Source organism: Capsicum annuum, chromosome 1 (genome assembly GCF_002878395.1).
Source record: "Capsicum annuum cultivar UCD-10X-F1 chromosome 1, UCD10Xv1.1, whole genome shotgun sequence".
NCBI classification, from domain to species: Eukaryota; Viridiplantae; Streptophyta; class Magnoliopsida; order Solanales; family Solanaceae; genus Capsicum; species Capsicum annuum.
Genome location: NC_061111.1, coordinates 37,429,339 through 37,445,152, shown reverse-complemented (window position 1 = coordinate 37,445,152; position 15,814 = coordinate 37,429,339). Strand labels below are relative to the sequence as shown.

The window sequence follows — 15,814 nt, the reverse complement described above, 5'->3', positions numbered from 1 at the left end:
AGGGATACAAGTTTATTATATTATTGAAATCTGAGGAAAATATAAGGGATAATAGAGTAAATATGATTAAACCTAAAAAAATTTTAATCTAAAAAGTAAACAACAGGGGTACCCAGCTTTCCACTTTTTACCTTTTTAAATTATTTTTTAACTTTTTTAAAAATATTTTTTAAATTTATCAAACATCTAAAAAAAAAAAAAAAAAGCTAAAAAAAAAAGATTTAAAAGTTGATTTGATCTAGTCCAAACGTGGTCTTAGTACGATGGAAAACTAAAATAAGGACAAATCAATACTATAGCTGTGGTCAATTGAAGTACAGTTACACAAATCAAACTGAAAGACAGTATAGTGAGTATCAATCATTGTGTTTGAAGATCTGCAATGGCTGAGTCACAGGCACCCCATATAGCCATTATTGGAGCTGGCATTTTTGTTAAGACTCAATATATACCAAGATTAGCTGAAATTCCTAATCTCTTTGTACTTAGTGCCATTTGGAGTCGCAGTGAGGTAACTTTTAATTTGGCCCCCCAACATTTTCTTGAATTATTCTTTTGGAAACAACCTCTCTATCTTTACGAGGTAGGGCTAATGTCTTTGTACACTCGATCCTCTTTGGACCCCACTTGTGGGATTATAATGGACCTGTTGTTGTTGTTGCTGCTCATAGCCAAGAACTAGGTTTTTGTGGAATGAAAAGACACTTGGGTTTTAGTTTCTAGGTGTGATAAAAATGGGATCTTTCTTCCATTTTCTTGAATTGTTCTATCGGAAATAGTTTCTTTATTTTTACGAGGTAGGGCTAAAGTGGGCGTACATTCGACCCTCTTTGGACCCCACTTGTGAGATTACACTTGATATTTTATTATTATTGTTGTTGTTCAGAGCTAAGAACTGGGTGTTTTGTGGAAAGAAAAGGAATTTTGTATTTGTTTGGGGATTTTAATTTCCGGTGTGATAAAAATGGGATCTTTATGTAGTCTAGCTGTGGAGTTGTTCTTTTTCTTCCATTTTCTTGTATCATTGTTCCAAGCTATGAAATGGGTTTTTTGTGGAAAGAAAAGATCTTCTGTATTTGTTTGTGGATTTTAGTTTCCGGGTCTGATAAAAATGGTATCTTTATATAGTCGAGCTGTGCAATTGTTCTATTTCTTCCGTTTTCTTGAATCGTTGCTGAAAGCTATAATCTGGGAATGGTAAAAGTGGCAACTTTTGTATGCTAATTGTATGCTTTTGTTCCTAGGGGTTAGTTCTCTGGGAATGATATAAGTGGCAACTTTTGTGGTCTAGTTATAGCATTATCCTTAACAGCGAGAATTGGATTGTTAACACTTCTGCTATTTTGTGTGCGTTTGTTAGTGGATTTACCTGCCTATCTGATAAAAATGTAAACATTATGCAGTCTAGTGTAGCATCGTTCTTGAAAGCAAAAATTGTGTTTTTGGGGAAATCCAGAATACTTATTTGCTTGGTGTTTGTGTATGAATTTGAAAATGAGAACTTTGTGTAGTGTGCAGTTTCTTGAATAAAAATTTCAGTTAGATAATAGCAACTGAATCTCTGTGTACCTTTTCTGTCTATTAAATTGTTATTGGCTGTCGTTGTTACTTTTAAGAGTCATGAGAATGTATATATTTTTATTAGGAATCTGCCAGAAGTGCTGTTGAAGTAGCACAAAAGCATTTCCCAAATGTGGTGTGTAAGTGGGGAGATGCTGGGCTCGAGGAGATCATTAAAGATAGTTCCATTACAGGTGTTGCTGTGGTTCTTGCTGGGCAAGCCATGGTATATCCCTCCGTCTAGTCTGTGTGCTTTTCTATTTCATCAAATTTCCATGTGCACAAGTAACTTATGTTTCCTGCTTGCGTCTTATAATCCCCTCTCTATTTCATTTCATGTCAAGGCGGTAATCATGGAGTAGGAAAAGTAACATTTTTTTGTCAGTAAGTTTCTTTTTTGATAACTGTGGTGTTCGGACTAGCTCTCCCGCACCTCAACTACTTCCATGTGTACCTGCTACCTCCCACCGGACAGGTACTGTGTAACTCTGTTCACCAAGGCTTGAATAGATGAGAAGAAATTACCTAGTATTTTTTTTATCAGTAAGTCGGATAACCCGAAATATACAGACTAGACTAGAGAAGAAATTCCATAGCTTTCTGAAATCCTTCCCCGGTTCCCTGCCATACCAGGCCGGTAAAAGGTCCTTAACTGTTAGAGGCATCACCAAATGCAAACCAAACATACACAAAACATATTCCAGATATGTGATGCCACCCATCAGTTTTCAAGGATGATTAGCTTCGATAATTCACACATATACCTTCTGCGTAATTTAAAACCTCTCTTCTGAAGGTTATTTTCCGTCAACCAAGCTTCATTTGTTTCTGTCCAGCAGAAACCAACCACTTTTGGATGGATATTGCAGTTCCAAATCTTATACGCTTATTTCACCAAGAAATTACCATCTCTTCACGGTCTTCATTTAACTGGATCTCTCTATTTCCAAGTCCTCAAAGTTTCTCCTGAAAGTGATAGCCCAATCTGCTTGAAGTAGGAAAGAAAGTATTATGCTTTCATTATTAGCTTCTAAAAGACAATGAATTACATACATAATTCACTTACATTTTCCCCCTTATTTTAACTTCCATGATACATTTCGTTCACTTAGTTGTTATTCGGGTCAGGACCTTTACAAAGTTGTAACACTTACCTATCAACGAACATAGTTCTTTTCTTTTTTTTTACGACAATGATTTTGGAGACTACTATAGGAATCACAGTAAATTGTGAAGAACTTAGAGAAACAGCAAAATAGAACGTAGTTAAAACACATTGATGTCAGAGTTACAATATCGGGATAGGAAATCTTTTATCAAATAAGTCCAGACTGTACTATTTATTAAAAGAAGAAAGGTATACACTTTCACGACACAAAATCACAAGAAATTTTGCTATCTCATGGAAGCGGAAATGTCTTCACTATCAGCATTAACCTTAATGAAATGGAGTTATTTCAGAAATTTGTGTTTGATATTTCCATTAATTCATTCAGGTGGATATGTCATTGAGGCTGCTCAAGGCAGGGAAGCATGTCCTTCAAGGTATTTTTTTAATGCCTCTCTTTTCTACTTATATATTTGGATGAAGCTATCTTGAGTAGGTTGAACGGGGCGTTGATAATGGCCAGACATTTTTGAATTTCATTTGGTAGAAAATTTCATTGTTCTTTTTACCTTCAATAAAGCATGACAAATCCACTTTTGTCAGAATACAATGGGTTTGTTGTTGTAATAAAGCATGACAAATACTTGGTTTTATCTTTCTTTTTTACTTATCTTTTAAATTTGCTGTCTATGAATAGTAGAAATAACTTGTGCTCATTTCTGTGTGACTTGCAAAAAACTAACAACTATGTATTTGCATATGTTCTTTTACTTGGCGAAATTGGATGCTCCAGAGAAACCAGCTGCCGAAAGTAAGTAAGATGCAGTTTAATTCCGTTGAACTTATGCATTTTAATGAATCTCTGATCATTTTATTTTTTTTCTGTTTGAAGTGCACTTAACTAATTCAACTTTAATTGTATTCTACGAGTACTTTCCAACAACTGGCTCAAGTTCTAGTGACATGACTGATAGAAGTTTAGCATAACTATCTAAAAACAAATAATTGGAAGTTTAACATGTCTTGGCCTCAAAGGCTAGTGTAGAACATTTAGATATTTGTATTAAAACTTGTACGTCTTATATCCAAAATCCAGTTCTGGGGTTAAATCTGAACTTAATAACCAGCAACATGCTTCATCAGTATACTGAGACCAGTGGTGGGAAGACACACTGACAGTACACCCTTTCTTAAGTAAAGCGTGTATGTTGCTAACAAAGCACCAAGGAGGTGCAGAACTGTGTAGTCTTTTAACAATCGAAGGAGCGGATGTTGTTTATGTACTTCGTCTTACACCTGAAAGCAGAAAATGTAAGAATCTAAACTTTTGGCCGTGTACAGCTGCGTACCTAACTTTTTTTATTTGCTGTGGGAAATGAAGCTTCATTGGTTCATTCCCACTTATGCTTGGTTGCGTGTTAAAGAAGTAAAGCATGACATAAGCTTCTACGATCTAAGATAATTTCCAAATACTCAATCTTGACATCTACAGATACTGATGAAAATTTCAGTTTTCTTCCACCGTGGGTCGCTTCAAATCGGACTTTTGAAGTTTGTTAAAGAAAAACATACAACGAAAAGCAAAGGGAGAGTCGTTTACAGCTACGAAATCAGACAGGCATGCAATAGTTTTGAGTGACAGTTAACTGTGGTATTTTTAGGGCTCCCAGCTGTCTTGAGGGGAAATAGCATGATAAGGCATCATGCGGTTTTATTTTTTTGGAATTAAGTAAGTTACGGAAAAGCAAAGCAGAAGGATACATTTTCTTTTTGTGTTCCCCATTTGGTGTGTTTCACCTTTATATATCTGATATTAAGATTATTTGGAAATTGGAAGATCTGGAATTAAGTCAAGGAAAAGCATGAGCATGTTTTCTTTTTTTGCAATCTACATTCGAATGCATTTCACTGTAATATATCTGAGACTGGTCCACAAATACAGCTGTGGAAGAGGCAGAAAAAGCATTGGCTCACTATAGTTCTCTTAGCGCCACATTAACTCACCAACCAATTTGGGCAGTTGCAGAAAATTATCGCTTCGAACCTGCCATCATTGAGGTACTGTTAATGGTGTCGTGATCTTAATTTTCAATGTGGTTAGGCTGGATAATTGATTATGTCTTATACAGAGCAAGAAGCTAATTTCTGAAATTGGAGAGATGATCAATATCCAAGTAATCATTGAAGGATCAATGAACAGCTCAAATCCTTACTTCGCCAGTTCCTGGAGACGCCAGTTTGTTGTGAGTATATTCGTTGAACGATATATTAGCTTCTCTATCTTATGAAAACGACTTTGCCTTTTGAATATCAATGAAGAAAAAGTTCCTCGTAATATAAAATAGCTTCTTTTAGTGTAGACCCTGATGTGCTCTTCTGCCATAGTACATGCAAAATAATTTTGAACTTACATTTGTCACAAATTAGTTGTATTACTGATACTGAATAGCTTTCTGTAACATTTCTTGTCGAGAGTTCTTTTGTGTAGTTTTAAGCTATGTTGCTCGGACTCTCCAAAATTGTTGTTGTGCCCATATTAGATCTTCAAAAAAATTGCACTGCTTTAGAAGGATCTGGCACGCATCAATTGGATTTTTTAAGAGTCGGAGTAACATAGGTTTTAAGTACGATTGAAGCATTTTTGAGTTGTTAAGTATGTTCTGTGCATTATCTACTCTCTTCTGGTTTAAAATCATTGACTTGCTCTTTGACAATCTCATTTGATTTCTTCAGGGCGGTTTCATTCTAGACATGGGCGTACATTTTGTAGCTGGACTAAGGATGGTAATCTTCTCATCCTTCCAGCCTTACCGATCTGTAGCGATAACTATTGGGTGATATCTCTTTTTTGTCCTCTCTGTTTACGGTAGATCCAAGTATAATTGGTATATCTCAAGGTTTCTTTTTTGGCACTTCAGTATTATATTTGATTTAAAATTTCTTTAAATCCTTGAATGTGCACGAAAAATTTAAACTGACATAATTATTCATGAAGTCTGACGCTTGAGTGGGACGAACTTACTAATTCTAGCTTCTCGCATGGGTGACCTAATTCATGTTCTAATATCTAGGCTCATGCAATAAACTCATCATAACCATCAACAACTTTGTTGGTTGTCTAGGCTAGACAAGTATAATAGTCCAAGACAAAATGTAGGATTATTTTATCCTGCGTTTGGTTGGAGGTATTAGTTAGTCCCGGAATTCCATTTATACCATAATGATGGGATAAGTTATCCCATATACATGGTGGAATAACTAATCCTAGGATAGCTAACCCCAGGATTAATTAATTATCTCGAGATAACTTATTCCTTACCAAACAACCCCTAAGAGTAATAGAACACCGATACAAACCTTAAAGCAATTGAATTTGGCCTGCATTATGTTATTACCTTTGTCAATTAAGCTTCACACTCATAACCTTTCTTAACTTCTTTTAAAAATATATTTTTTACATTTTGGATGTATCTTACTAGTCAAAGCTGCTTCGATTATTAATTAGAACTCTTGTCCTCTCCAAATGAGCAGCTTGTTGGATGTGAGATTTCATCATTGTCATCCATGAATTCTCATGTGGATAAGACTTTGCCTCCTCCAGATAACATCTCGTCGATCTTGTGAGTTCAAAACTATTATCCTCATCATACAAAGAATTTGATCTTAACGAAGTTGAACGTAATCATGATGAACTTTCTTCTATTTAGTCAACTGGAGAATGGGTGTTCAGGAGTTTTTGTGATGGTGGTGAATTCGAAGTCACCAAAGGCAAGTAACGTACTAACTAGACTGTTTTCTGTTTTTCGTGACAGCATATCTGTAGAGCGGTAATTGTTGATTAATTATGCTTTTCATATCTCTAGATAATGTGGCGAGTTGTGGGTTTGAACGGAGTGCTGCAAGTTGAGCGTGGTATCAAGGATGGACAGCATGGGTACTCGGTAATTGGGAAACTTCCTTATTTCTCATTTGAGCGAAATTTAATGTGATATAACTTCTTTTCCTTCACAAAGGACATTTCTCATAGCTTTTGCCTTTTAAATTGTTGTGGCAGGTTTCCCTAAATATGGCTGACGGTCAAAGCAAGAGCTTCTTTTATCAGTTTAGCGGGGTCACTGATGAACTGAAAACATTTTTATCAGATGTATCGACGGCCAACCTGAAGGTAAAATGCTTCCTGAAGTTCTCATTTCCTTGTTTACTAGTGACCTACAAACAATCAGTAGGATGGATTTCTTCCTTGCGTAGGGTACATATATTTTAAGTCACGTTCTGTTTGTCCATTTGTCTTGGGAAATGAACAGTCATTTCCGCATGCATATCGTCCTTATGCTCTTTCTAAAAGTCCTATGTCTTCAATGAGTTCTTTAGTCGGGTCAAAGATTTATATGCTAGTAAAAAACATGGAGTAATTATATTGGTCCGAAATGAGCTTAAGCAGAGTGACATAGTCGGCGATGATTCATATAGCCGACCCTAACTTTGCTTCAGACACAGGCATAGTAGCAATAACAGTATTATTGTAAACGTTGTTGTTGCAGTGTAAACCTACTACTCTAGATCATTGATCTTGTGTTTTCATTCTCGATTTATCGAATTTCTTTTTCTTGTGCAGAAGGACCAAAGTTCCCACATCGATCCTCGTCTCTCATTTGCTGAAAGTGCTCGTGATGTTGCTGTTTTGGAAGCGATGCTCGAATCAGGGAAGCGACAAGGAGCTCTGGTCCAAGTAAAAAAGTTCTAGCTTTGTGCAGACCTTACCATAGCTCGGATACTCCACTTTCTTCTGTGAGCTACATCTTGGTTGGTTTCATCGTCTCGTTGTCTATAAACTCGACAATTTCTTGGTCAGAGCCATTGTAGTATTTCTGATCCTATTATGAAAGTTGGAAAACATGTTCATTAAGAAACTTTAGTGTGGTTTTATAAGGAAGACTATGTAAACAGATGTACAATTTGGGATGGAGTTTTAGTGCACCTAAACTTAATTGGAGTTGAATAAAAGTGATGAAAAAGTACATGTTGCAATTGCTTATATCTTCATAAATGTTGTGTTTTTGCTTTCTTTGAGCCGAGGGTCTTTAGGAAACAACCTTTCGATCTGACAAGATAGAGGTAAGGTTTGATATACTCATTCTCCCAAGACCCCACTGGTGGGACTATATTGGGCTAAGTTGCTAGGACTCCCCAAAAACATTGAACATTGCCGCACCCGTGTCGGATCTTTCAAAAATACACTATGTTTGGATGATCTGACACACATCCATCGACAGTTTTGAAGAGTTTGAGCAACGTAGATATTGAGTATGTTGTTGGTTCAATTCTTCATTGCTTGAAAAGCTAGAAGCTTATAAGACACTTGAACGAACTTTCATACATCTTTTGAAGCTTTGATGGACAGAGTTATTCAATATCTGTACTAATAGAAGATCAAAGGTTTCCCCCTGCAATTAGCAGAGTTGCGCAGAAACTTGTACTAAGTATCAACTTAAGTAATTAATAACATTCCTACTGAGAAGATAATGATCATGGCAAATTCAAAATTTTATTGCAATAACCAATGAAGAAAAAGGATATCTTGCTACAAGAAAATGACACAATTAAAACCAACCACACCTAACATCAATTCTCCCTCATAATTATTGTGATATGTATTTTAAAGTGACTTTGAGAGACAAATAGAGAGAGAGAAACTTATATACAATTTTCTTACCAAACCAATTAAACAATATTGATTGAGAAATGAACAAACTACACATTACTAAATACTAAAATTGAGTCAAGTAGTTGATTTTGGACCCATTGTGAAAGCAATCTCTCATATTAAAATTATTGGGGTTGAAAATTGAAAGTATAGACCAATTAAATTACTTCTTCAAAAAAAATAATTTCAATTTGGACAAGTTATTGTTTTTCTTTGGGTGTAGTAAAGATAGATAAAGAAATAGAGAAAAAAGAAGAAAGTTGTTAGTAATAAGGGATTTTATTACTACTGCTACAACAACAAATTAAGTGTAATTTCATAAGCGAGTCTGAGAAAGTAAGATATATGCATCCTAATTTCTACCTTTATGGGGTAGAGAGCCTGTTTCCAATTGACCCTCGAAATCCTTTTTCTTTATCTGAAATTGACAATGTGAACGAGCTCACACAGACAGAGTTAATAAGAGATTTCTTATTACACTCAATTTTTTTTGGTGGGATAAACTTCCACACGGACATGAAGTAATGTTCTAGGCAATCTCTTTAATACACAATCATTAGTAGGAAAATTATAATATTGGGATATCGAACAAATTTTTTAGGACGATTATAATTTTGCATGATAAATATGAAGAAGAACCATGTGCTTTTTCTTTATTGTGGGACGATACGAGAGAAAAAAGAAAAATGTATATCGAGAAGACGACTACATTTTAGCTTTTTTTTTTTTTTTTTTTAAATAAACCTTTCGTGCGTTAGACCTATAAATAAGAGAATTGAGCTACAAATACAGTCATTGCATTATGTGATTATTTAGTTTGAAAATAAGATAGCTCATATTTGAAATTATTTGATTCACATTTTTAATCTTACATAACCTTGACAATCTCAAAAATTAATTTAAGAAAAAAAATATCATATACCTAATGAACCAAAAATATTTGCCATTATTATTATTAGAGTAAAGCATCTACTACCCCTTGAACTATGATTAAATTTGCTATGACACACTCCAATTTCACAAGGGTCCTATTACCCCGCTAAACTCAATTTTAGGATATTTTGTCATCTTTTTTAGTTGATGTAACACATTTTTAGCTGATGTGGCACCTTTGACATGTACCTTATTTTTATGTAATAAAGGTGTCATGTCAACACAAAAGGGTAACAAAAATATGCTAAAATTGAGTTCCGAGGGGGAGGTAATAGGACTCATGTGAAGTTGGAATAGCAACTTTGACCTTAATTTGAGGTTACTAAATGCTTATATCTTATTATTATATATAGCATGTGTTAACATCATTTTAGCCAAATCTTAATGTTATGTATATATTATTGAATGAGATAGTGTCTTTTACACACAATTAAAACCTTCTATCATATAATTAATCCAATATCAACTTAAACTTACCCATAGCACTTATAATCCAATTCAATGTTGTTAGTACAACCTATGATTTCTAATTATTGTCATTTTATCCTAGAGAAAAGAAAATTAATGAGCAACCAATATGGATTGTGGTGGAATAATTGCGATCTCTGCATCCTTAATTAGAGATCTCAAATTTGAGTTTTGAATGTAAATATAAAAAAATAAAGTTACGAATGCCGGTCCTGGAAATGGGCCAAACAACTACAATTTTACAGCTTCTAGTTTTTTTTTTTTTTTTTTTTTTTTTTTTTTGACGGACTTTCCTTGGAATTATTCGTCCATAGGAAATTTTAGATTTTCAACTCATTTCCAAGCGACGTTTTGTCGAAAGCTCCAACTTTTCTAGTAAATTATGCCCAACAACCATCTAAGTTTTATATATTGAAACAAGAAAGCATAATACATAGATAGATATCTTAATTTGATCTCAACTGATAACTAAACATCTTGACTTTGAAAATACATATTTAGACGTCTTAACTCGATTTGAGTTGGCCCTATAAATACTCCAACTTTGAAAATCCACCTCCTAAAGATGTCTAGATGAACATTTTCAACGTTAAGGATTATTCACAAGACATAATTATGTTATGTTGAAGTGTCGAGATAGTCATAATAAAAGTTGAAATGTGATTTGTGGAGGTCAAATTAGAGTGTTTATCCATGAATTATGTCCAATTTTTTTTTTTTTTTAATCTAAGTTTAACCGTCTTCAAGGAATCAAAATTTAATATGTACCATCAATCTCATCATTAATTTTCATGACAATTTATAGCTTCAAACTTGATGAATAACGAACACGTCGCTCTACTTTTTGTATTTAGTTTAGAAGTAAATTTGTAAATAGTCATTTTTCAATTATTATAAGTGGAAAAGAAACCACTACCATTGATATTTAAGTTCACATGTGAAATTTGATGAAAATTCATCAAGTTTCATTCGCACGACGTAACAATGTTTATTTTTCAAAAATAAAATGATAAAATGATTAGTAAACTTTATTTCTATACGATTTATCAAGAAAATTCAAACTCGTTACGTATCTCTATAGCACATCAAGTCCCCCTCTCACCCCACAACACTAAACCCTCAAAATAGGACATGTTTCTCTTTGGAATGAGGTGATATGTGCAAAACATGATTACCCAAAAGGATCCAATTAGGTTATTTTTATCCAAGACTCATTTCATATCAATTTTTTGTGTGTATGTTTTCTTATTTTTACTTTAGCCCCAAAACTTTCTATTAGTTACAAATTTGTCTATACGAAAAAGTTGGGTATGTTTTCTTTATTTCTATTTTTTATTTATTTAAAACATCGTTCAATCTCAATTGAAAAAAACAAATAACTTTTCAAGAACAAATTTGTTTTGCTTCTGTATCATCGCCTTTGTATTGTTTTTCTTTTTACTCTTCTTTGTTTCTCATTCAACGTAATTTTTTTCAAGAAACTTTTCGTTAATTACTAATTTACCTATACCAAAAAATGTGTATGTTTTCTTTATTCTACTTTAGCTTCATAAGTTTGTGTTAATTACAAATCTTTCTATACTAAAAGTTTTTAGTAAATCTTATTTATTTCTACTTCAGCCCCAAAACTTACTATTAATTAAAAATGTGTCTCTACCAAATTTTTTTATGTACATTTAATTTATTTCTACTTCAGCCCCAAAACTTTGCTTAATTACAAATCTATCTATACCAAAATTATCTACTTTCCTGTTCTTAGTTATAACTACCCAAAACAACTCTCTTGTTTTCTTCAACTGCCTTTCCAAGTAAGTTATCATTTCTTCCATTTTTTCCCACCCTTTAACTTTTCCTAGTCACTAAAAAATTGACAAAAAAATTCAATTTTTTATTTTATTCTATAAATTAAATTTTCTTGCTATATTTTCCAGGATTCTTAATAACTTGCTTCTTTTATTATTTTTCTTCCATTTCTAAACTTAATGCACTAGTTGGTTTTCAAGAAATTTCTCCTTCCTTACCAACATTATTCATGTAGTTCCTTGTCCTTTAATTTGTTATTTCTTGTGCTTCGGTTATCGCGTTATTATTTACTGTATGCTCTTTGATACACACGTTACCTGAGTCGAGGGTTTTTAAAATAGTCTCTCTATCTCCACGAGGTAGGGTTAAGTTTTTTGTACACTACTTCCCATACCCCACCTATGGGATTACACTAATGTTGTTGGTTTTCAAGAAAGTTGAAACAAATGGTATTTGGTTTTTGTTACTATAGCAACATTATTTTTCTTATTACTCATGATCAAACATTAATAAATTATTGTTTAATTTTCTATGTAGTAATATATGAATCATTAACTATAGCAACATTGCTATTCTTGATCACCTTTTGTTAGCATTTTCTCTAAGTTTTGTGTCATTTGCATGCATTACTAAAATCTTGCCGAGGGTCTATTGTAAACAACCTCTCTATCCGCGCACAAAGTTAGCGTAAGTAAAATCTGTGAATTTCTTGTAGGAAAGTTGTAAAAGATGATAACAATATAGATCAAGTCTTTATTGAACCATTGATTCTATGAGAAATACTAACTATTGTGCTAGAAGATAAAATTTGTTCATGTTTTTATATAAAGAAGGAAATAAAAATTTGCTATTGTTGATCAACTTTTCAAAGCTTTTTCATCTATATCTCCAAGAATTTGTCCTACTAAATTTCTTTACAGTGTTCTTGTGGCACTTAAGTTTGTGTTACAAGAAAAATCTGTTAAAACTTTTAGGTATTGAGTCTAAAAGTTTATGTCTTCATGTGATCACAGCATCAAAAAGATATCTCGGGGTTCTATATCATCATAATAGGTGTTGGTGGGGTGATCGGAGTAGCTTTTTCACGCCTGATGCCCCGAGGAACCTATAAAAGGTGAGCCCCGAAGCAAGAGGGAAACGAAGAGTCGAGCAGTTGGTGCTGTCCAAGAAAAGAAAATGCAGAAAGGTTCAACACATGAAGAGTTTGCTCTAAAGCAAACAGCTCCAAAAATTGTTGGATTAGGGATGATGATTGGAGGAGATAAGGAAACCGTTGCCTATGGCCTTGTCGAGCAGATGGAATATCTCTATGTTCGCGTTGTCAAGGCTAAAGAGTTAACAAAGGATGTCACAGGGAGCTTTGATCCTTATGTTGAAGTAAAAGTTGGGAATTACAAGGGCATCACTAAGCATTTCGAGAAGAAAACCAACCCCGAATGGAACAATGTGTTTGCGTTCTCTCAGGATCGGCTTCAGGCTTCTTACATTGAAGTCTGTGTGAAAGATAAGGATGTCGTGTTGGATGAAATGATAGGAAGAATCGTGTTTGATCTCATTGATGTACCAAAAAGAGTTCCATCAGATAGTTCATTAGCCCCACAGTGGTATAGGTTGGAGGATAAAAGAGGCGAAAAGTTGAAAAAGGGGGAGATCATGCTTGCTGTTTGGAGAGGAACTCAAGCAGACGACGCGTTTTGTGATGCGTGGCATTCGGATGCAGCAGCTGTGGGAAGTGAGGGGATTTCAAGAATTAGAGGAAAGGTATATCTTTCTCCTAGACTTTGGTATATCAGAGTTAGATTTGCTTCCAAGTGAAAAGAATCGCCAACCGGAGTGCTGTGTGAAAGTTGTATGTGGAAATCAGGCCTTGAAAACGAACATTTGTCCGATAAGAAGTGTCAATCCAATGTGGAATGAGGACTTGGTTTTTGTTGTAGCTGAACCATTTGAAGAGCCTTTGGTCATAACTGTGGAGGATAAAGTTGGATCAAATTTCGAGTTCTTGGGAAAATGTGTGCTTCCTTTAAGCATTGTCCCTAGAAGGCTTGACAACAAGCCTGTTCCTTCTAAATGGCACAATCTTGAGAAACATACAGTTGTAGAAGGGGAAAAAAAAGGAGACTAAATTTGCTAGTTAGATTCATCTGAGGCTTAGTTTGGATGGCGGATATCACGTGTGGGATGAATCGATACATTACAGCAGCGATTTCAAGCCAACGTCAAAGCTTTTGTGGAAATCAAGCATTGGACTACTTGAATTGGGGATCATCAGTGCAATAGGATTGTCAGCTATGAAGTCCAAGGACGGATGAGGGACGACAGATTCCTATTGTATAGCTAAGTACGGGCCAAAATGAGTTCGTACAAGGACAATCATCGATAGTTTGCCACGAAAATGGAATGAGCAGTGCACTTGGGAAGTACACGATCCTTGTACCGTGATCACAGTAGGGGTGTTTGATAATGGCTACCTACAAGGGGGAAAATATACGAGCATTGGAAAGGTGAGGATTAGGCTCTCGACCCTTGAAACCGAGAAGGTATACACACATTCCTACCCTCTTACTGTCCTGCAACCATCGGGTGTTAAAAAGATGGGAGAAGTTCAATTAGCTGTGAGGTTTTCGTGTACATCTTATGTCAATATGCTGTCTAAATACGCTCAACCGTTGTTTCCAAAGATGCATTATGCTCATCCATTGTCTATCAGTCAGCAAGATTTCCTCAGGTTCCAAACTATTCAAATACTGTCAGCGAGGCTAGGACGAGCTGAGCCACCGTTGAAAAAAGAGGTTGTGGACTACATGCTAGACGTTGGTTCGCATATATGGAGCTTAAGGAGGGCTAAGGCTAACTTTTTCAGATTAATGTATGTTGTGAGTCCAATAATGGCAATTGGGAAATGGTTTGATCAAATGTGTCATTGGAAGAATCCACTTACTACAATTCTGATTCACATACTCTTTATAATATTGGTCCTCTACCCTGAACTGATTGTCCCTACATTCTTTCTTTACCTTTTCTTGATTGGCATTTGGCACTATAGATCAAAACCAATACATCCACCTCACATGGACATCCATCTATCACACGCTCACGCTGTTTTCCCAGACGATTTAGATGAAGAATTCGATACGTTCCCAACAAGAAGGGGCCCGGATAGGGTGAGGATGAGATATGATCGTTTGAGGAGCATTGGAGGCAGGATAAAGACCGTGATAGGGGACTTGGCGACTCAAGGGGAAAGGTTCCATTCATTGTTGAGTTGGAGAGATCCAAGGGCGTCGGCTTTGTTTGTCACATTCTGTTTGTTTGCTGCAGTAGTCATGTATGTCACACCATTCCAAGTCGTCGCGCTTCTCATTGGACTCTACCTGTTAAGGCCCCCGAGATTTCGACACAAACTTCCTTCAATGTCTACTAGTTTCTTCAAGAGGCTGCCTGCAAGAGCAGATTGCATGTTATAGACTTATAATCGAGATGAATTTGGATAGAGTAGAATATCCACCAACACCAACAACTCCACCAACACCAACAACTCCACCTGAAGAAGCACCCGGATCTGCCTCAGTAGGTTGGTCATGAAGGGCCTCAACATTAGGCTGACCTTGCCTAACTGCTCTTCTTATGGCTGTTGTTCCAGCCAATTCCTTCTTTATTAACTCCACCATTGGATCTGCTATAGTATCAACATGACCTAGAGTAATAAAATAAGTCCTAGCAACTCCTGCTCAGTAGTCACGATCCATAGATGCATTACCTATAAAAAAGATAAATTTATTTAAATCATATAATAGAATAATTTTCATAGTTGGGTTACATGTTAACACAGACAACTTATGCATCATATGATCTATATATTGCAACAGATTAACAATATGTCCATCAAATTACACATCTATTGCATAGTTGCAATAGATGGTTAAAATCCGTTTGAGTCAAAATTAAAGAACCAGAGCAACAAATGGATAATCTGATGCAAAATATCAATCATCTATCGCAACAGATTACCAATCTGTTACACTAGTTGACACAAGACGGGTAATTTGTTGGGTTACATGTTATGCAATAGATGATCTGTATGTCGCAACAAATTAACAATATGTTACATCAGATTACCCATCTATTGCATAATTTACAGTAGATGATTAATCTGTTAAGATTCGGGTTCAGAGAACTAAAACAAAAGATGGATAATTTGATGGAATATATCAATCGTTTGTCACAACAGAATACCC

General features: G+C 35.1%; 1 protein-coding gene and 1 pseudogene across 1 annotated transcript; both read left to right on the top strand.

Moving 5' to 3' along the window:
• Positions 1 to 254: 254 nt before the first annotated feature.
• Positions 255 to 7,696, top strand: LOC107874396 (dTDP-3,4-didehydro-2,6-dideoxy-alpha-D-glucose 3-reductase). The gene is made up of 12 exons (XM_016721190.2): positions 255 to 511; positions 1,646 to 1,786; positions 3,057 to 3,105; positions 3,462 to 3,479; positions 4,611 to 4,726; positions 4,798 to 4,911; positions 5,402 to 5,452; positions 6,200 to 6,288; positions 6,376 to 6,436; positions 6,532 to 6,609; positions 6,723 to 6,833; positions 7,284 to 7,696. Exons 1-12 carry the CDS (start codon positions 383 to 385, stop codon positions 7,410 to 7,412), a joined length of 1,086 nt encoding a protein of 361 aa, XP_016576676.1. The 5' UTR covers positions 255 to 382; the 3' UTR covers positions 7,413 to 7,696.
• Positions 7,697 to 12,385: 4,689 nt separating this feature from the next.
• On the top strand, positions 12,386 to 15,128 carry LOC107874386 (annotated as a pseudogene).
• The last annotated feature ends 686 nt before the right edge of the window (positions 15,129 to 15,814 follow it).